This window comes from Primulina eburnea, chromosome 11 (assembly GCF_022965805.1).
Source record: "Primulina eburnea isolate SZY01 chromosome 11, ASM2296580v1, whole genome shotgun sequence".
Taxonomy (NCBI): Eukaryota; Viridiplantae; Streptophyta; class Magnoliopsida; order Lamiales; family Gesneriaceae; genus Primulina; species Primulina eburnea.
The window spans coordinates 41931299-41953147 of NC_133111.1; the positions used below are offsets into that span (position 1 = coordinate 41931299).

Genomic DNA, 21849 nt, shown 5'->3' on the forward strand with positions numbered 1-21849 from the left:
TATGTCATACAAAATGTGGTACACTTCATGTGGAAATGTGGTATACTTCATGTGGAAATGTGATACTAAAAAAGTACCCAGGGACTGAACAAAATAAAAATCGAAGACTGGAGAGTTTTTGTGTGTTTTTTTATATTTTATGTATTTGACATTTACTTTTCGAATTAATTACATTAAATACAAGATCAGTGAATGCAAAAAAAAAAATTGCATTTTTTCATTAATGTACACATGAAAATTTGCAATGTTTTTTGAGTAGAAAACCTTGCAAATTTTAATATTTGACTTCGTTTAAAAAGTCAAACATACTTGCAACCAGAACTGATAAAAAACTGGGGGAAAAAAACAAATTCTTTTAATATATTTTTTACTGAATCGTCTTTCTATATTAGAACCAAAAATTAGATATAATAGCATTTCATGGTTGATTTTTATGGAATCACTGGGAAAACATTATTTTAATTCATTGGTTATTATTGAAGTTTATATCAGATCATATTATTTAATTGTTAAATAAGTCTCATGTGAGACGGTCTCAAGAATTTTTATCTGTAAGACAGATCAACCCTATCGATATTCACAATAAAAATTAATACACTTAATATAAAAAGTAATATTTTTCATTGATGACCTAAATAAGAGATCCGTCTCACAAATACGACTCGTAAAACCGTTTCATATAAGTTTTTGTCTAACTCGTTTTCGAGGATAATCTTTTCGCAAGGAAAATTTTATTACATCATAGGAATATTTTTGTAATGGGTGGAACATGAATGACAATTGGAAAAGAAAATGTTTATTGTGGAAGAAAAAGCCTTAGCAAGAAAATGCTATGGGGTGAAAAGTCAATCAAACAATAATGGTCACCCGAAGTAATAATTTCTTCACTTTTTGGTAGGTTTTAATGGTTTTATAATTTGAAAAACACTCCTTAATCATTTTCAAAAATAATATTTCTCCTTTGATCTTATTTTCTCTCATTTCCATTTCAAAAATTAAAAATTTTAGTTTTAATTTAGTTTTTTATATAAAAAAATAATTTTTTGTACGAAACATATATCTCATGTTTTAAATATTTAATTAATGATTTTCTTTGCTATTCACTCAAGTAATTTTTTCATTGTCTTATCCAAAGATGTTACTAAATTAATAATTTTAAAAAAATAAAAAAATATAATTAAGTTTACTTTTTTTTATTTGTTTTATTTCGGACGAACTGCATCTAATACCTCTGTAAAAATGAACTCAATTTACAATTATCTTTTAAATTTTGTGTATTTAAAAATCAACACATTTATAAAAATGGTAGAGCGAGTCTCATGTAAGACCGTCTCACGGATCTTAATCTGTGAGACGTGTCAACCCTACTAATATTCATAATAAAAAGTAATACTATTAACATAAAAAGTAATATTTTTTCATAGATGACCCAAATAATATATTTATCTCACAAATACGACTCATGAGACCGTCTCACATAAGTTTTTGTCAAAATGGTATCCCTTATATTTAAAAAAATGTAGTATTTTATGAGTCCACTATCTTTTTACAAAGGGGTTTTATATCTTTTCGTGCTAAGTGTCATTTGTTTTATTTCATTCTGTTGTTTGAAATCAGAGAGTCATGAGTGCAACTTTACATGATAGAAAGGGATGTCTAAGAACATTAATGATTTATATATATGTAGATATATTATACCTAAATGGCTAAATGAAAGTTAACGATAGTTCCTATCCATTCTTCTAAAACTAAGTTTCCCGTAAGACAGTCTCACATATTTTTTTATGTTAGATGAGTCAACTCGATTCATACTTAAACGAAAATGAAATTTTTAGCATTACAAATAATATTTTTTCATCAATCGCCTGTATCACGAAATTGACTAATGAGATCATCTCACAAGAATTTTTGTATTGTCCGAAAAAGTGATAATGTTTAATTGGTGTTTAATTAATGGTCGATATGTAATGGGAAAGATGTTAAAAGCGGGATAAGTACAATGAATGTGATTTAATATTAATCATGCTAATATTATAAACAATGGAAGGTTGTGTTATGAGACCTAATTTTGTTAATACATACGTTTTCATAATTGTAAGGAATTTTTTAACAAACAAGTAGTACTTATCTGTGCTTTTGATATGATCTCCAATTTTCATGATTGTTTCCTTCTTGTTAAGAACAAGAAACAACTGAGTTATTTAAGTGTGTGTGTGTGTGTGTGTATATATATATATATATATATATATATATATATGTATGTATATAATTAATTGATTGGGTCTCATGTGAGACCGTCTCACGGATTCTGATATGTGAGACCGTCTCACGGATTCTAATATGTGAGACGGGTCAACTCTATCCATATTCACAATAAAAAGTAATACTCTTAGCATAAAAAATAATATTTTTCCATGGATAACCCAAATAAGATATCCGTCTCACAAATACGACCCGTAAGATTGTCTCACACAAGTTTTTGCCTAATTAATTAACACCTGACGATCTAATTATAAAATAATAATACCACTCTTAATCTAAAAAATAAACTATAGAAAACTATAAGTTGGGAAAAAAAATTGGTCTAATAAAAAAGTAGACACTCTTAATATATATAATATTAATTTAAATATATTTTCAAAAAAAAAAATAGACGAAAATTACAGATGCCAGAGAATATGTATTATTTCCTTTAGTTGCTGCCTCTTCGATTTTTTTAATATATTAATTAATTATATCTAACATGTTTTAATACAATTTTCTCGTCATAATTTTAAGACAAAAACTTGTGTGAAACGGTCTCACGGGTCGTATTTGTGAGACGTATCTCTTATTTAGGTCACCCATGAAAAAATATTACTTTTTATGCTAAAAGTATTACTTTTTATTGTGAATATAGATAGGGTTGAACCGTCTCACAGATCTCACATAAGACTCACTCTAATTTTAAACATATGGCCTGATTTTAAGAGCAACTGCTACAAAATAAACGGTGCAGTATTTGATGATTTGGTGGGAGCTTGATAACTGTAATATTCTTCTTTGTTTTGTATTATCTATGTGGTCTTATCTTTTGATTGTAAAAGATTATATCTCTGTCGGAAAAGTTGGATTACTTGAATAGAAAACATGGCTTGAATTTTAAATAAATGAGAAAATATTGAAACGGAATATTTCCATTTCAATATCTGAGACAAGGTGTACAAGAAAAATAAAATTGGTCTTTATTTGGTCTCTACAGCAAAATAGAGATCAATTAACGATCGGTTTAATTGCTATCAATAACTTTGGTCGCTAATTGTCAAAATGGTGGAGCTATAGAAGACACCCTTGTAGTTGGCGGCGACAGTAGGCGACTGACAAGCGCCGATGGTGTTGGAAGAGTTGAAAGCGTAAGGTTTTTAGGTTTTGAGATATGACTGGAGCAAGAGGACACCGGTGGAGAGTTTTAAAATATTTAAGTTTTATTAAAGACCAATTTCATATTCCAGTCTTATTTTAGAGGCGACCGAAATTACTAAGAGTGAGTCTCATGCGAGACCGTCTCACGGATCATAATCCGTGAGACGGGTCAACCCTACCCATATTCACAATAAAAAGTAATACTCTTAGCATAAAAAGTGATACTTTTTCATGGGTGACCCAAATAAGAGATCCGTCTCACAAATATGACCCGTGAGACCGTCTCACACAAGTTTTTGCCAATTACTAATTTCAGTCTCAAATTAGAGATCGTAATTTTTGTCGGTCTCTAATTCGGTTACAAATCTCCAATTTTTTTATTTATTTATTTTTTGTAACGACGGCGTTCGGCAACAAATTTTTTAGATGAAATATTATGTCCCAAACTCTCTTTTGAGACGGAAAATTGGTCCCTTACGAGAAGCTCCCTTACTATTGTTAGATTAATGCCTAAAAGTCAAGTCTGTTCATTTCGACTACCTTACGAGAAGCTCCCTTACTATTGAATCTTCCTGAATTTAAGCTCGCTTCTTTGGTTAGTTTTTACTCTGTCTATCTGAAGCAACTTTAACTCGTTCTATTTTTGAAACCCAAAATCTTTTTTGAGAATGTTTTACTGATTAATTTCGCGAGACAGATCTCTTAATTGACCTAATTCATGCCAAAATTATAAGTTTTCACTCCAAATATGGATTGGATCGACCCATCTCACAGAAATTCGAGAAATCAACTCTCTTAGGAAATTGTTATCCGTGAATCTTAAAATACTCGTTGAAAAGACGGATGTATTTCAAGAAAATTGCATGTTTCACATGGTATAAATTTTAGTTAGTAATTAAAAAAAAAAAGAGACATCTCCAATCAACTGAGTTTTAGTAAGATCCAACTTCTATTTATCTCAATCGAGGTTTTAGTTTATATGGCTCAAGAGTGTTCTGAATTAAGAAACTGGGATTTGACTCTTCCACCTGCTCGTAGCCTAGCTACCATTCAAGAGTTGATACTCACGGTGGCGGAATCAGAAATATAGTTCCGTCCGAGCTAAAATTTTAAACTCTATAATTTTTTAATATATTAAATTGATCTATCCGTGGTAATATTATATTATTCCAAAATTATATAAAATTTACATATAATTTTTTTAAAAAAATTGGGCCACCCGAGCTTATAAGAGCCTTTGACTCCGCCCCTGGATACTCGGTACTACAATTCGATGTTCAGAACTACCGACCTGTGAGACCTCTCACACGAGTTTTTGCCTATATATACTACCTTCCTAAAAGAACACCACTACAAATACTTTATGTGGCCTTTAATTTGTTTCCTTTGATTGTTTAATTTTAAAAATAAAGATTTGGAGACGTAAGATTTTGCTTTTTGATTCATTCCTATCTTCTCAAATAAAAAATACAAAATATACAAGGCAAGGAAAGAAAAAGAACAAGAAAAGGGTTGGCTGGAAACCTTGTTCTTTTTGACGTTAAATGATAGAAATTATTAATACCCACTTAAGGCACAACCTCTGTCGCCAAATCTTATCTGTGTTTCAAAATCGTGCCCGTATCTCATCATCTTTCCCATTATAACCTCTTGTTTAAGTCGTCACCTCTCGTCTAACATCAAATTCTCAAATTTAAGACGGGATATTGATTTTCTTCCCGAATTAATTAAAGTCTCATTTTTCCCACAGACGCGAATTTGAGACGGGCTATTGATTTTCTTTTCGAATATCTATATTTAATAGTATATTTTTGCGGGAAATTATATTAATTCTTTATTTATATGAAGAATTTGGGAAAATCAAAATTGTGGAAGAAATCTAATAAATAGAGACAGGGCCCGTAAGTATCGGAGGAGGTGGGATTTAAAGTGACTTAGAGCTGCATAGGCATGTGTTATGTGTCTACCAGATGGGTATAAAAAAAATTATTTTTGGTAATTTTATATTTTTGTAAGGAAAAAAATGAATTTTTTGAATAATATTTATAATTTTTTGTATATATTTTTATTAAACGAAATGTTAAAATATTTTTTAGAACTTCGGAATTTAAGTTGAAATAATTTGTGGTAAGGTCAATTTGTTGGCATATGCATCCCACTTAACCTACATGTGGTTTTCTCTTTCAGGTGTTGTGTAAAGCAAATGATTTCGATACATAAAAAACATGTTGTGAGCCCTATCGAGTTTTTGTCTGGATTCGTAAAGGTCATACGTGTGATCATGTCAACTTTTTTATTTATATATTCAATTACTACGAATTCGTATGGTATAATTTATGTAAAATAAATTTTGGATAAAGTATACATCATTTTTCTTATTTGAAATTGAGTCAGTCTTTTCTGAGACAGTTTCACGGATATTTATTCGTGAGACGAGTCAAACTTGCTCGTATTTACAATAAAAATTAACATTTTTTCATCAGTGACCTAAATACAATATTCATCTTACAAAATTGACCCGTGAGCAGGGGTGGAGAAAAATAGCGAATTTTCGGTATACCGAAGTTACCACAATAAAAAAATACTGAATTTATCGAATTTTTGGTATACCGAATTTTTCAGTACGGTAATGATATGAAATTTGAAATTTTCGGTTTATATTGAAATTCCGAAATAATATATATAAATTAAAAATATATAATATTTTAAATAATATATTTATTTAAATTTTTAAAAAAATATAAGATATTTTTTGGTATAAAACGATATATATCGATACAATATCAAAATAAAGAATTTAACTTCTATTTGGATTATCATGTTGGAATAGTCTAAATCAAAGTCCAGTGAAGTAACTCGACTCATAGTTGAGAAAAACTATTGAAAGTTTTATCTCGGTCGCCTAACCTTAGAGCTAGCTAGAAGACTGGATGTTGAGCCTCGACTTGTTAAAAAGATGACAGGCTTCAGAATCACAGGATCTCATACATTGTTACTAAGGTAGCGAATGAAGAAATCACACATGTTGCAATTGAAGTTTATTGGTGTTCATTGATATCTTGGATATCCAGACACATATTGCAGTTGGTGTTTATTATCTCGATGGATTTGTTTTGTATATATCTTTTCATGATCTCTTTGAATGTCTTGAAGGATTTATTTAGTATTGGTGATCACTGGCCTTGAAATTATAAGATAATGAATTTTTTTATACATACTTTCGGTATGACAATATTTTACCGATAATGTACCGAAAATTCAGCATATCGATCGGTACGTTAATGATATCATTTTTCTCATATTGATGTTTTTGTTACGGTATACAGTATCCGAAATTTCAGTACAGTATACCATACCGACCACCTCTACCAGTGAGACTATCTTACATGAGTTTTTATATTTGAAATTTAGCTTTTCTCTGATTAACTAGATTAGTTTTATTTGTCGTAACAAATTATTTGTTCCTAATTGATAGAATCTAAGTATTTAGATTCAATATTTTAAACATTCTTTTCAAAGTTCTCGAGAATGAACGTCAATGTGATTATTGAAAACTATATAATTTATCATTATTCATATATCTACCCCATTAGGATATTAAATAACAAAAAAAATGTGGAATATGATAGATAATTCATGAGAGTTAGATATAATAAATTGTTTTTGTTTGATTATTGTATTACTTTTAATTAACTCAAAAATTAGATTTAAAAAGTATATTAAGATAAATACAATGCCTTTATAATTTTTTTTGTACAAATAGTTTCTTAATACGTATTTATTTTTTAAATAATAAAAAAAATACAAGATAAAATTCTATACATCTCTAAATCACCCCCATAATGGAGTGCATAAAAGAATGTTTCATGTTTGTATGATGGAAAAATTGCAATATTTGAAGGGATATATATATATATATATATATATATATATATATATATATATATATATATATATATATATATATATATTATATGCAAGCCTTTTGTGGAGCCAACTCTTGTCTATTTGCAATATAATAATTCCTCGATCCACAAGCAAAACTCATCATAGTACATAGATTCACCTGCAAAATATTTCATTGATATGATAAGAATTAATTAATTCCACCTACATATCAAGCTAGCTAAGATTTCAATAAATCCTTTTCAAAAAAAAAAAAAAAAAGATTTCAATAAATCTTGCTCTGAGTTCTAAAGTGGATGTAGGCAAAGTGAGCCGAACCACTATAATTCCCAGTGTTTTGTGTTCGTGTTTTTCCTGTTTTCGGAAATATCGATTGAATGGGGTGTTGAGTGTGAGCATATATCGCGCATAAGATATTAAAAAAAAAAAAAAAGAGAGAGAGATTACGTTATACCTAATTTTTTGCTAAAAAGTTTATGAAAATTAAATATTGTGAGATAACACATTGATCTTTTCTCAGTGTCACCATTCTATTTAATTTATTATGGTAAAATATATATATATATATATATATATATATATAGTGGTCAATTTACATACAAGAATTGTTTAGAGAACATAAAGATTGATCGATCTATAGAACACTAGCAAACAAATTAAGACGGTCGATTTTCTCCAAAGGTAAACTGATTTGCTAATATATTAAGAGTCGTACCTGTATTCGATGAGTCCCAAGTAAAACGTAAAAAATAGATTCTTTAAATAATTATAAAGTTCAGTTGTACCTGTGTTTGAATACTCTCCAGAGAACTCAAATTTGATGCATGTCGGGAGTACCTACAGAGAGCTTGAAATCAAGGAATTTATTTTTTATTTTCAATAATATTATCTATGTTAACATTTACCCGAAGGTTTATAATTAATTACATATTTCAAATCTCAATTTTTAAAAAGGTTTTCTAAATAAAATGTTAATACTAGAAAGGCTTGGAAATAGGAGTTGAATTTAAGTTTGAGCTCGAGCTCAAGTTGTATTATTTTTTTCACGAGCTGAGCTCGACTCGAGTATAGTATTATTGTGGCATCCGGAGTCGAAGGCGATATGTGGTCCGTGATATGGGTGATTAATACTTGAAAAACTAAAATCCCACCAATGAATGAGCAACGAGGAGCGTGAATAAATTGATTTCACACTAGCATGAGAGATAAAAGATTTGATATATACCACTCGTATCAATAAGATGCATATTTTTTCGGGAGTTCGTAATTTCAAAACTCCAAAGCTAAGCTTGTTTGACTTAAAACAATTTTGTTATGAGTGATCAATCCCTGAAAAGTTTCTCAAAGAGTGTGTGAGTAAAAATATAAACTGAAAAGACCAGTATCAGTACAATAAAGATAGTTATCGAATACGTGACATTAGATTTATGTACATACCGACATATTGAATGCTCTCATGAGGATAATTAGTTAAAAGGCAGTGATTAAAAAGTATTTGACTATGCAAAAAACGATACCGAGCGATTACCCACAATTCAAGCTATGATAATTCAGCAACTGAGGCACAAGATTTATTTAATATAATGGGATGGATCAAGATGTAATGATTCTTGTTCGAAAATGAATGTAAAAATTCGAGTGAAAACTCCGAAGACAAGATAGAAGCATACTTTTTTTGAAACTCAAGAATCTTGGAGAATCAGCAAACAAGGGCGATCCATAGGCGGTACAGATTTTAAGTAGTCAAGCTAAGTGTGCACGCCTGCGGCGTGTGTGTTGAAAGTTCTGTATACAGATAGAGAAGGAACGGCAGGTAAGACTACCCGTAAAATAGTAAAGTTGACGAGCATCGACAATGATGTAATCATGTAACTGAATAATTAGAAACTTTACATAACACTTGAACTGTAGAACATGAGCCGGAAACAAGCAGTGAAAAAGTTTGCAAATTCGATGGTTTCAACAAACCGAGGCTAATTTTTGTCTAACACAAACCTAATATGTACATCAAACATAGCTCATCCAGCAAAAACTACTCGTATATTATCTTATCCCATTATTAATAGGGGTTGGCATTTGACTGCAATCTGCATCTTATCTTTACACCAACTAATTCGTCCTCGATAAATATCCTAGATCGGCAAACCATCAAAAGGCAGGTAAATCCAGAAGGAAATACCCAACTATCCAACGATTGTCTTCCATATGATCCAACATACAGCTTTGTGATGTTAAAAGAATTATAGGCAAATCACCTAAAACTCATATATTAAACATGGCAGCCATAAACATAGTAAACTTCGTGGTTTCACCAATTTTATATACAACGCCATATTTACGCACACCCAAATATCCAAAATCTATCATCTTTAAAAAAAATATTTTACATAATAATCAACATTTTCGAGGCGTAAGTTCAAAACTGTACCTTACCTCAAGATCGTTAGCCTTGAAGCAGAAATTCCACCTCCTCTCTCTAACCTCCTCCTCTCATAATCTGCATCATCCGTAGGTAATTCGTATCGACAAACAGGACATGTATTCCTACCGTGGAGCCACGGAAAAATGCATTCACCGTGGTATAAATGGAAGCAAGGCATCCTCCTCAACTTCTCCCCAACAGCAAACTCGTCCATACAAACTGCACAAGAAACCACACGACTATTTTCCTCCAACTCCTTTGTAAACACCACCGAAGGCAGGTTCTCCACCACAGATTTAGCAGCCGGGGGACTACCCTTTGAAGCATTCTCATTCTCTACCAACTGCCCGAAAAGGGCATCATATTCCAATGCCAAAATATAATCTTCACGGTCCCGCAGATTGCCATGGGGAATCCCACTCTCCTCAACACCTTCTGCAGAATTTTCCAACTCAAAATTCCTCTCCAAATTATTCATTGCCAACAGCACTTCCCATTCTATATTTCCTTCATCCTCTTCTCGCATATCATCACCTAACCTCGAATTTCCACCGTCCGAGGGAGAAATATCCGAAGAAACGGATATTTCCTCAATCCTATCAATAACAGAATTCAAATTCTCTACCTCATCAAAATGGAGTCTTTCACTCACCTCCTCCCATTCAAACTCATCCCTCTCATTTGCGCTATGATAATTATCATTATTAACCTCAAAGACATCATCATAATTATCATCATCGTTGTTGACAAAACCAGAATTTACCTCAAATTCTTCAGAATTCGACTCTGAATCCATGTCCACAACTCGAAGGCTCTCGTTTGTCCCAAGGCCCGGACCAAACCCGAACTCAAGTCCAGACTCGTCTACCGGTTCTGAATCAAACTCCCAGATCGGGTCCTCCGCCAAGTGGGTTTCACGCGATTCGAATAGATCTGTGACGAAATTCATCTGCTCCTCATCTTCTTCGCCCCCGAAGAACAAGTGATTAGGGTCCTCGTATTCAGAATCCAGGTTATCAGCTGCGTTCACCTCGAAATCGAAATTGAAGGAGCTCGTGTAATCATCCAAAAATGTGGGGTCTGATGGATTACCTGAAGAGGAGAATGAATCAAAATTCAAAAACAAAGGTTCGGGATGGCGATAGAATTCTTCTTCCTCTTCTTCCTCTCCGGATTCTTCTTGCAGAGACCCAGTCGTGGCTGTGGATGACACGGAGCGCCGGGAAAGCGCCAGCGGATGGTGGTTGAGGCGGTGTAGATGAGACACCTCCGCCATTGCAGAAATTTGAGCCGCGTCGTTATTGTGTCGAAAAATGCTCTCTTTGTTTTATGATAAAAATATAAACAGTAAAAATACTAACATTTTAGATAGATCATATTTGGTATATCAATACTTCTATACTATATTATATTAACTATCTAAAATGACACAACTTTTTTTCTTCTAATTTTAGTCTCATATCTAAAATGACACAACTTTTTGTTTTTTTTTAAAAAAATTTCAACACATTTTTTTTATTTCAACCATTCAAATATTAATTTAGCCTCTCTATAATTTGTCAAATTTCACATTAATCCATCGATAATGATAAAAAAATTATTAACACGTAACACGTGTATAGAGTAACTATTATGTATGATATTTCGCGGTTCGTTCGATCCTAGGTGTGGGGTAGTGCTCATACCTTATATCAATGGTTGAGATTCCACATGAGGAAAAAAAATTAAATAAAAAAAAAAATTAGACCAGAAAAAATTACAACCCTTGGATATACCCCTGCATGCGGTACGCAATGGCTCATCATGCTGCCTGCGTCTTTTAAATATTAAATCAATTAAAAAATTAATAATAATTACTAAGAGAAGGATTAGGGTCAACTTCTCAATTACATAAGCAGTAAGATTTAAATATTTGGACTGAAGCTCCCCTACGGCAATGACAAAAGAAACAATGATATTCAAGGTCAGAATGATAAAATATAGCATTGAATTGCACTCGATGTTTCAAATTTCATCATTGACAGATCACACAAAAGATTTATTACAATTCCCTAACCAAGCAGAGCTGGTTCTTGGGATGTTTCGGATGTACAAAAATGGCCAAAACATTACCTAAAATGATACATCACAAACATTTCCCTCTTGAACATATCGCGTTCAGGTGAATTAGTCTGAGTTCTTCGAATTTTGCTATTCACAGCGCTGGAAGAGAGAAGCCCCCAACAACGACATCACCATTACAAGAACAGCAACGGACACGTACTTGAAATTTAGCAGCTGACTCGCTTCTATGTTCCTCACGGGCTCGAGCTTGGAGGCGGAAATGCATTGCTTCATCTTGAGGATTTCACTTGATGATGAATCTCCAGGATCATTTCCAATCTAAAAAAAGCAAATAATAAATATTTTGGCTCAGAAAGATTGGATTTTCTGTTATCTTGGTTGCAGAGGGAACGAGTTCAGCAAAAAGAAAAGAACCATCCTACTTAAACTTTGGTGCGACACAAGAATTAACCAACTGTTCTTTAAAATGCAAATGTGGAACTAAGGAATAAAAGATTATGCCGCATATGATAAATTTGAGTCATGCATTTGAGCAGCTTAAAAAGAAAGTACTAATGGACCCCTAACTTCACCCCAATGTTGCTATATATCGAAGTGGAAAAGGGTATGACAAGAAAGACCAAATGAATAAAATGACAGGCTCTAAACTGCGAAGTGAGTAAAATAACCACTGGAGAAGCTATTCACGCACATTTCGACTTGCATCTGTCCATACCAGAAAAATGGAAGTCCATCAAGGCTGATAACCCCAAACTCATAGATGATAAAATACGTGGTATTAAGTAATAAACAGAATAATTACAACTGACCGAATAAGTAATAGAAGCACTAACCTGATAATCGGTAGCTGAAGACCCCGTTATGTTCTCTCCACTTTCATTTGCCGAGGTCCCACGTTTAATACTAAAATTGGAGACCTTCAATAATTTTGTGTTGGCAGCAGGGTTTTCAACCATATTGAATGAATTGTCCTCATTCATCTGCTTCAAATGCTTAACCATTACCTTTTTCCCTTTTGTTAAAGTTGAAATCTGAAACAATATAACAATGATAAATGAACAAGGAGGTTTATAAGACTAAAAGCAGAGCATTGCTTCTCAAAGTTGAAAAGTAAAATAACCACTAATCTCATTGCGCTTGTGCACAATAAGAATGACTAGAAGTACAGAAATATATTTTCACTGCATGGAGGCGTATCCAACATAGCTTTTATGTTTTTGCCTCAATACTTTTAGAGTTGCAGACTGAAACTAAGATATAGATGCCTGACATTCAATTGGAACTATATCAAGTAGGCATGATATGGAGATCCACATCCACTGCTGTCTATGTAGGCAAACCTTATAAAATTAACTGAAAATTTCACCGCAGACTGACAGCTTAAGACTTTCATGGCGAAACATCTGGACCACAGGGTAACATCTCCTTTAATACAAACCAGAATTTTCTCACTAGTAACTCAGTCAAGAACCACCATGATAGAAAAATCAGAATGCTGACCTGCTTGTGAAGACGTTCCCTTTCAAGAGCCAACTGCACAACTAAATCAGCAATGGCTTTAGTATATATCCTAACATCTTTTACAGTCTCCTTCTTTGCATCATCAGCCTGATGCAAAGATGTTTCCAAGTGTTCCACTCTACCTCTTAGAAAATTAACTCCTCCAACGAGTTCGGCATTGGACTCTGACAAGGTGATGCACTTATCTTCAACACTCTCTGTCTGACTTTCGGCCTTTGAAACCTTTGATTTAAGATCTTTGATCAAATCTTCCATATCCTTGATCATGCTATTTAGCATATTTAGTTTCTCTTCACTAGCTTCAGCAGATGCCTCTGCATGTAGTCGTTTAATTTCGGAATCTTTTAACTGCCGCTCTAGTTGCTCCACCCTCTCAGTTGCATCAGCAATGTCACTTCTCAAGCGATCCAGGTCATTATTAAGCTCCATATTAGACGCTCTAAGCAATTTACACTCAGATTCAGAACTCTCAACCCACTTCTCAGCTTCAGTGACTTTTTCCAGTGTTTCATCACTTATATTTTCCGTGTCATAAATCTTTGAGGAAGATTCTTCATTTAGCTCTGAAGTATCCTCGACAGAGTGCAGTTGAGCCTCATATTGGCTCAGTTTCTGCTCTACTAAATTAACCTTTTCCAAAAGTTCAGCCCTGCAATGCTCTGAGTGCAGTAAAGCAAGGCCTTTTTCTTGCAATTGCTCATTTAAACCTTTACACTGAAATGCCAATTCTCCTTCTCTCTGAATATATCCATTTAAATTAAATTCTGCCATCTGAATTCTTCCAACTAGCTCATTCATAATACCCGACAGAATTTCTGAACTATTTTCTGCCACATACAATCTTTCCCAAATAATTTCAGCTTCTTCTTCAATACCGATTACTTCTTGTTGTAGCCTAAATTTTAAATCTTCCTCAATTTGTCTAGACTCGGTTAGCTTCTTCTCAAAATCCATTTCCCGAGCCAAAGACTTCTCCAGCATTCTCAAAATATTCCTCTGCTGCTCTGAAGTCTGCATTCTAATCTTTGTACTCAAATTAGAGAGGTCGCCATTTTCCAGACCTGCAAACTCCTCGTCATATTTCGCTGCCAATGGTACCACAGATTGTTAGACTAATAAAAAAGCAAATCAAGTCCCAAGAAAACGCAATTACAAAAGACGCTTCAGGACTGCTGTACTAGGGATGCGACAGTAGCCTGAATAAAAAACCAAAAAGATTCCTCTATTTATAATCAAGGCTGAAATCCCAGCAAAATATTGCTAAAATATGCACATCGAAAACTAATTATCGAGCCGCAATATTGAATCCTATGTTCAAAAGTTATAAAAAGAGGGGGAAATTAGGAAAAAAATTTGAGAAAGTGATGAACGTACATTTTTCATTTTCAGAAGAAGTTGACAAGATCCTCTGGAAATTGGCAGATTGCACTTTCATGTCTGATACCTGTTCAAATGACAGCTTCAGGGATTCCTCACAGTCTCGCAACTTTTCTTCCATTTCCCTAAAACCTTCACCGAGCTGCTTGAATGATGATATAACCTTTCCGGAAGTAACAACATCCGTTTGAAGATCCAATAGAAAAGTATCCAGTTCTCTGATTTCAGCGTCCAAGAATCCATATAAAAGGTCAAATTGAAATGCTTTCTCATCTGAGCCTTCCAGTGTACGCTCCCCCTCCAAAGCAAAAGCCTCAAAATCATTTTCCCTTGAAGCCACATGCATCACAAGTATATCCAAATTAACCAACTTTTCAGAGCAACATGCTAAATCTAACTCAACCCTTGTTAAAGATTTTGCTGCGCTATCTAGCTCTTCAACGATGTCTCCATGAGATGAAACAACTTCAAGTGAATCCACATTATTTGATTCAACTTCCATTTCACCAGAACCAACATAATCAACAGATGCAGATTCATCTTGAATGGTATCGGAACCCATTTCAAGTCTTCTAGTCAGTTTTTATTAAAGTTTAGACCTGTAAAATAGAGCTTTTATTAAAGTTTAGACCCTGTAAAATAGAGCTTATACATCTTTTCTGAACAAAGGAGAAATACGATTCAACAGATCAGTCATAATGAGGAGTCATGTGGAGTAGATGAGACACTTAAAGAAAACTACTCGAAGTTCAGCCAAACTATTCACTCACGATGTTTTTAATATATTGGGTTTAAAATCAAAAACTAATATAAACTACACGGGTTTCATATTACATGAAGAGGATTACAAGTACTTTGCTTTTGTGTTGGGTAGTTTTATTATGAATGGTGAACATACAGGCTAAAAGCGTTGCGAAATAATCGGCATAAGATTTTACCATGTGTTGCTCATGGTTAGAGTTACACGAATGCTGGCCAAACCAGCTTCTACACCTTAGAAGATGAAACTGTGTGAAAAGCAAGATAGCAGACGAAATGAACGAAAATCAAAAGTTTAAACCGTGTACGTGGAAGAAGTGAACAGATGAGCTTAGCAAATAATCATAATCGACTTTCACTTAGCTTTACTTTCAGATTTTTTTTTTACATATTTTCACAACCAACATCAGCCCCGAAAATCTTGCGCAAAATCTTGGCAGCTGTCTGATGAAACTTGCTGCCTGATCAAACCATGGTGTGTACATGTGAAAATCCCTCCATAAAAATTCAAAAAAATTTCATAATTTCTCTAACTAAGAAACCTTAATTCCAGAGAGTACACCCAGTCGACCCTGAGTTCTCTCACCCTCACCACCAGACACCAGATTGCCTTAACTTTTCACCAATCAAGAAAACTTCATAACAGGGAGCCCAAAATCCCATCTCAAGTTCTCACACACACACCAAGTCTACAACATGAAAAAAGTACAATTCACATCTCTCACAACACTCAAATCCACTCTATCTCACACAACTTCACTAATTTATGGTTCCGTACAAGATGATCCATAATTCTGAACCCTTCCATCAACTTATGCATGATCAAATACTAAACATGTCTGTTATTAATTTCCATTTGATTATCAAAGACACCAAGAAATGATCAGAAATCGAATTTCCCCTTGCTTATGCACGGGTACAACGAAACCAGCGAAATTCAAACCTCAAATTGGGGGAAGAATCACTTCGAACGTTGGAGAACAGAATCAAGAACATTTACGGATTTGATCCAACAATGTATTACAAGAAAATGGATCGAAAAAAAACCAAACACAAGGAAAATCATACCGTTTGGAATGTCGCAGGTTCCAGACTGAGAAATGAATCGACTTCTTTTATTACGCAAGTGGAGATTGATATTTAATAATTTACATAGAAAATAACTGACTTGATCGGCACGTGATGTCACGTGACCTACTTTACCGTGGCACGTGGAGGCAAACTGCGGACTGCTGCCCCACCTGCCATTTTTAACATAGTGGGCCGGCTAGTTAGGTTGATAAAATTTGAATATATATAAGTAATATTATAATTTTATTGAGGTTAGATAAATCATCAATATTGATTAATGTTAAATAAATAAATAAACAATATATTAAGATTATGTCTCTTGTGAGACGGTCTCATGAATATTTATCTGTGAGACAGATCAACTCTATCGATATTCACAATATAAATCAATACTCTTAGCAAAAAAAGTAATATTTTTTCATGGTTGACCCAAATAAAAAATTTGTCTCAAAAAATACGACATGTGAGACCATCTCACACAATTTTTTTGTCTATATTAAATTTAAACTAAATATTTAATAGTTTTTCAATCTCGTCAAAACAACCAAAATATAATCTAATTAAACAATCACTCCTGGATAGCTTGGATAGTAGGGTTTGTTGGGTGAGTTTCTGTCAATATATCATAGGTTTAATTTCTTTATGTCTCTGTCATCCAAGTTTTGAGATGATCATATATGATTTGTTAAATATAATTTATCTTCTCAATATAATTCAACATGCTATGGTTTTAAAAAATAAAAAAATTAAACAAACAAAAGTGAAATTGGAAATCGAAATTTTATGTATTCTCGACCTCACGCTTAAGCCGACGGATGACGTATCATTGGCCTGTGTCTACGATGTCGGGTTGGATTTATTGGGCTTAGGATAAATACAACTTGGGCTTATGTAGATCCACGAAAACTAATTTTTAGTGGCACAAATATTTTTATATCGATCACTATTTATTAAGTGTTTTGTCTTTTAATAATTTTAATTAATAACTACAACGATCTCTGAACGTAATTTTATAAAAATCTGTGTGAGACGATCTCACGGATCATGTCTTGGATCAACACTATTCACTAAAAGATGAGCTGATTCGCTCAGTTTGTCCGACGCATATGCGTATCCCGGATCAACATCTGAGTTTGAGTTGAGTCGAGTCAGCGAAATGAAAATATTGGAGTGTGGTCACACCAAAAGAGAAGTTCAGTTAGGAACTAGTCATATAAAGTTCAACATAACCCTATAAATACGTTCAAACTTCAAATTCCATCTTGCCAAATTCGAACGCAATATCGTTGCTTTTTCAAACTTCAACCCGACTTCGAGTCCGAGTCCTTTAAAGGACTGGAGAGTCCCTTAAAACAATGAAAAGAAAATCAAACCAGATAAATAAATTCAATTCTACTTTTCTAAACAACGATTTAAAATATAAAATCAATTGGACAAAGAAATATCCATCGTCTTTAACACCTGAAACAAATTCAATTGCACCTCTATGGAATGAACATCACATAAAAATAAACAAAAATCTACAAACTAACAGTAGATTTAACAAGTGACCGGAGTTGAACTTACAATCCCTTCCCTCAAACCTTAGTTCCCACAGGCTTGAAACAGTCGATATTACACAAAACAGCCGATTTCATCATGTCTCCAAAGCTGCCACAATTCAATTCCAATGGTCAATGAAAAAAAGTTGGTAATAACAAAACGAGATGTAAAATGCATGCATTTGCACACAGGGGAGGATACAACACAGTGGGGGTGAACGAGCACTCCAGTCTCGTTTCAAAATATTTGATTTTTTATGAGTGCATTTAAAGTTTTGCCCCCTTACTAAAAGAAATCATCGGTATAGGCTTCTCTCGCCCGCCCCTGAATGGAGTTTTTGTGTCCATCTTTGTTTGTACAAGCATATAACTGAAGAAACTTAGACTAATACACATTGAGACTAACCGGTCTATGCTGTTGCGTGCTCTCTCTGGCTGTTCTGTGTTATTATTCGGTTTCTCAGAATAATCCACACTTTTTCGAGATCTTTCTCTCCTATCAGTGCTGGCTCTAGATTTTTCTCTTCGATCTATGCTCACTCGAGGATTATCTCTGTGGTCTATGCTTGATTTCGACTTCTCTCTCTGATCTAAGCTTGGCCTTGGTCTGCAATCTGTGCTGTTTCGACCAATGTCCATCTGATCCATAGATGATAAGGATCCGTTTCTCGTAAGTCCAGATTTCTCAATAGCTGAGATGAACTTCTTCAAATGCTTGATATATTCTGGGTAGAGCTCAAGGTCACAATGATTGCCACCTTTAACCCACAATGGCTCGTACTTGTCTTTACAAAGCTCCCATAGCTGTTTACCATGGGAGCAATCTACTACATCATCTGCCGTACCCTGTCAAACGTTTAAAAACAAACATGGGCTCTTAATAAACAATACAAGTTCATAAAATGATACTCACGCTTCATCAAAAGCTCTAGTTATCATGAACTTTGAGTCCGGATATTGAGTTTGTCCATTCAGCTTCCCAAACATGGTAAATTAACTAAATTTAAAAATAAAACATGGAAAAATTGCAGCAAATGATAGCCAAAAACGTTTATGGTCTGAAATACAAATGCAATATCCAATGGCATACAACACATGTTGAATCATCAAGCCATCCAAGGGTTCACAGTTGCACAAATACTGATTGCAGATGGCATTTTCCAAAAGAAAATTTGCTAGCTGCAGAATGTGGGTACTATTAACTGGTTTTAACAACTGAATGTGCACAATAAATCCCTCAGCCAGCATGACGGCATAAGCATTTACAACCAGTACAAGCTCTTTTACTACCCTCCTCCAGTAGATAAAAAACTTACATGAATAAGCAATACTGGACACTGGACTAATGGGATTTTGTCGATATTCTGCATCGCAGGATAGAACGGAATTATCAAGCCAAGGATTCATCCAGATAGTAAACCCCAAAAAAAAAAGAAATAAACAAAATTTATTATTTGCTTGAAATCTTATCAACCTTATAAATGTCAAACCAATATGTTCGCTTCACGGGATACATAACTCGTAGTCCAGAGAGGATGGCGCTGTGAAGTACGACAGCTCTTAATCTAGACAAACGAGATGCCAAATCTAAAGTTGGTCCACTGCCAACAGACTGTCCATACAATATTATATCCTCTTCTTTCGCCCCATAAGTTTCTTGAAGGCATTCATAAGCTGCTTCTATGTCTGCATAAGTGTTTTGCTCACTTGGCTTTGAAATAGAACAGGAAAAAAGTCATTAATTTTCATAAAAATGGAAAAGAACAAATAAATTCATTCCCTCACCCATACCTTCCCGGTGGACTGTCCATACCCTGAATAGTCATACCTGTCCCAAAGAAATTAACATTCAGAAGTTGGAATTGAGCATTCAAACTTTTGAACCCATAGTTTTGTTAGTCATATAATAGTTTGTGGTCTTAATGAGGTTTGCAAAATTTTAAGGGACAAGATTGAGAACTCTAAAAAAAGAATAGAGCTGAAAACGCAACTCTTACATGATACATCACACTTTGAGGAAAACTAAAAACTGAAAACCTTCCGATGAAAGAAGGCAAAAAAGGCTTCTACTAAGACAAGTAGAGCAGATGCTAGCTCTTCCTTTTATTGGTTGAGACACAGCGGGCTATAAGGGGATGCCTCTTAGCTCAAAATATTTCACATTTTTCTGCATAAATTGCTTTTACAAATCCATGTTTTGCTCCTTAAAAAACATTGCATCATCTCTAGCAGGCTCGTTTCAACCCCCTCCCTCAATTACTTTGGTGTAAAAATATTTGTAACGCATTCCTCAAGTAAAAAACTCTAACGTGAAGGAACATTCAAGTTTGGCTCGTCGCGTCACTCACAATCAAAAATTCATCTGCCTTCCAAAGTATTGATATCACACCACATGAACCATTCAATAATAAATAATATGTCCATCTTAAATAAAAATACAGAAATGGAAGATACATTTTAACGGAAGAAAACACTGTGAATTCAATCTTTTGCATGTGTATTTGCTGGTTGGATATTATTTTGTGGTCTAAGTCGGGTTTGCAAAATTTTATGACCAGATTGAGAACTCTAAGAAAGAATAGAGTTGAATACTCATCTTATATGTGATAAATGTCTGGTTGAAGTAAACAGAAAACTGAAAACCTTCAATAAAAGGAGGCAAAAATTGGCTTCTACTAAGACAACTAGAGTTAACCATAGCTCTTTCTTGATTAATTTCGTCTATTGGTTCTAGGCCGGTGGACTAAAAGGGACGCCTCTCAACTCAAAATTTAGAGATTTCAAGCCTAATTGTTTTTTTTTTTTTGAAAAAATCAATCTTTTGCTCCTCCAAATACATGGAATCGTCCGCCACAGGGCTCGTTTCAACCCCCTCTCACTTACTCTCTTAATACGAAGTAACTATATTCTTAAAATATGCAAGCAAAAAACTGAAACATGAAGAAGCATTCAACTTAGCCCATCGCATCATTCACAATCAACAATTTCACCCGCCTTCCGAAGCCTTCATATTCCACCATATGAAACCATGCATTAATAAAAACGAATATTTATTCTACCAGAAAACTTCCCCAATCTCATATATAAAAATGCAGGAAAAAAATATACGCATACGAATTTTGAAGATACCCCATCAAATTGACTCGGAGGTGAATGCTGAGCTCACTAAAAAGGTCATACATCTGCCCTAGATCAGCGGCGTTTCCGTGAGAGTACAACAACGTGAGCTTCGCCGTCGGGTTCTTCACATAAACCGCCACAATCTCCGTCCCCCTCTTCGTCTTAACTTTCACGACGTCGACGTTTTCCTTCTCCGCCACCTCCGTCATCCGCAGCTTCCCCGTCGCCTCCTCCACCTTCACCGCATACGACGGTGGATTCGGCGGAAAAAAAGCAAACTTCGCCGCCATCGACGACGTTACCGCCCCCATTTACGTAAATATACACCAATAAATTAAACCAAAAAACTACAATCAAAACCTGAAAATATAATCTCTCCCTCAAATTATAAAACTAGGGATGCGCACAGGTCACAGGTGAACGGATTTAAGATTCATTTCCAACAATTCAGATTTGTCCGTTATGAAATGGGAAATTTTTCGAGCAAAAATATTAATATCAATTAAATATATTCTTCAAATTTGTTTCTGAAAAAACAAAAAAGAAGATAGGGGGAAGAACCGAGGGATCCCCGGAGATGGTAGCACGTGTGGGGTAACATGGTGGTGGAGATGTGTATTTAATTCCTTTTCGTTTGAAATTTCAAAAAATTAAAAGCAATTCGTT

The 21849-nt window shown here is 34.0% G+C and overlaps 3 protein-coding genes across 9 annotated transcripts; all 3 read right to left on the bottom strand.

Annotated features, from left to right (window-relative positions):
• Positions 1-8129: 8129 nt before the first annotated feature.
• Positions 8130-11070, bottom strand: LOC140806217 (uncharacterized). 4 transcript variants are annotated; one of them, XR_012112458.1, is made up of 3 exons: positions 9742-11070; positions 8979-9093; positions 8130-8145 (listed from the first exon to the last, which is right to left on the bottom strand). XR_012112458.1 is itself a non-coding variant. In XM_073162740.1 (2 exons), the coding sequence occupies exon 1, from the start codon at positions 11004-11006 to the stop codon at positions 9738-9740; it is 1269 nt and encodes a 422-aa protein (XP_073018841.1). In that variant the 5' UTR covers positions 11007-11069; the 3' UTR covers positions 8976-9093; position 9737. The 4 variants fall into 4 exon arrangements, 3 of the variants coding, with proteins under 3 accessions (XP_073018841.1, XP_073018842.1, XP_073018843.1); XM_073162740.1 differs by lacking the exon at positions 8130-8145 and having other exon boundaries at positions 8976-9093; positions 9737-11069; XM_073162741.1 differs by lacking the exons at positions 8130-8145; positions 8979-9093 and adding an exon at positions 9170-9563.
• Positions 11071-11700: 630 nt separating this feature from the next.
• LOC140806218 (WPP domain-interacting tail-anchored protein 1-like) lies at positions 11701-16686 on the bottom strand. Of its 4 annotated transcripts, none has more exons than XM_073162743.1 (6): positions 16520-16686; positions 15630-15685; positions 14690-15291; positions 13295-14400; positions 12628-12825; positions 11701-12112 (listed from the first exon to the last, which is right to left on the bottom strand). In XM_073162743.1, the coding sequence occupies exons 3-6, from the start codon at positions 15252-15254 to the stop codon at positions 11921-11923; spliced, it is 2061 nt and encodes a 686-aa protein (XP_073018844.1). In that variant the 5' UTR covers positions 15255-15291; positions 15630-15685; positions 16520-16686; the 3' UTR covers positions 11701-11920. The 4 variants fall into 4 exon arrangements, with proteins under 4 accessions (XP_073018844.1, XP_073018845.1, XP_073018846.1 ...); XM_073162744.1 differs by having other exon boundaries at positions 15630-15699; positions 16520-16570; XM_073162745.1 differs by having other exon boundaries at positions 15630-15679; positions 16520-16556.
• A 1215-nt stretch (positions 16687-17901) lies between these two features.
• On the bottom strand, positions 17902-21849 carry LOC140806219 (uncharacterized). The gene is made up of 6 exons (XM_073162747.1): positions 21193-21849; positions 19855-19891; positions 19538-19774; positions 19380-19427; positions 18470-18909; positions 17902-18172 (listed from the first exon to the last, which is right to left on the bottom strand). The coding sequence occupies exons 1-6, from the start codon at positions 21492-21494 to the stop codon at positions 18100-18102; spliced, it is 1137 nt and encodes a 378-aa protein (XP_073018848.1). The 5' UTR covers positions 21495-21849; the 3' UTR covers positions 17902-18099.

Excerpts from the sequence above, each read along its gene's own strand:
- LOC140806217 (XM_073162740.1), bottom strand. The coding sequence starts at position 11,006 with ATGGCGGAGGTGTCTCATCTACACCGCCTCAACCACCATCCGCTGGCG.
- LOC140806218 (XM_073162743.1), bottom strand. The coding sequence starts at position 15,254 with ATGGGTTCCGATACCATTCAAGATGAATCTGCATCTGTTGATTATGTT. Across the intron at positions 14,401-14,689 it reads TTCTTCTGAAAATGAAAAAT|CGAAATATGACGAGGAGTTT; the intron begins GTACGTTCATCA and ends TACCATTGGCAG. Across the intron at positions 12,826-13,294 it reads GGGAACGTCTTCACAAGCAG|ATTTCAACTTTAACAAAAGG; the intron begins GTCAGCATTCTG and ends ATATTGTTTCAG.
- LOC140806219 (XM_073162747.1), bottom strand. The coding sequence starts at position 21,494 with ATGGGGGCGGTAACGTCGTCGATGGCGGCGAAGTTTGCTTTTTTTCCG. Across the intron at positions 19,775-19,854 it reads ATGGACAGTCCACCGGGAAG|CCAAGTGAGCAAAACACTTA; the intron begins GTATGGGTGAGG and ends TCTATTTCAAAG. Across the intron at positions 19,428-19,537 it reads ATTGGTTTGACATTTATAAG|AATATCGACAAAATCCCATT; the intron begins GTTGATAAGATT and ends CCTGCGATGCAG.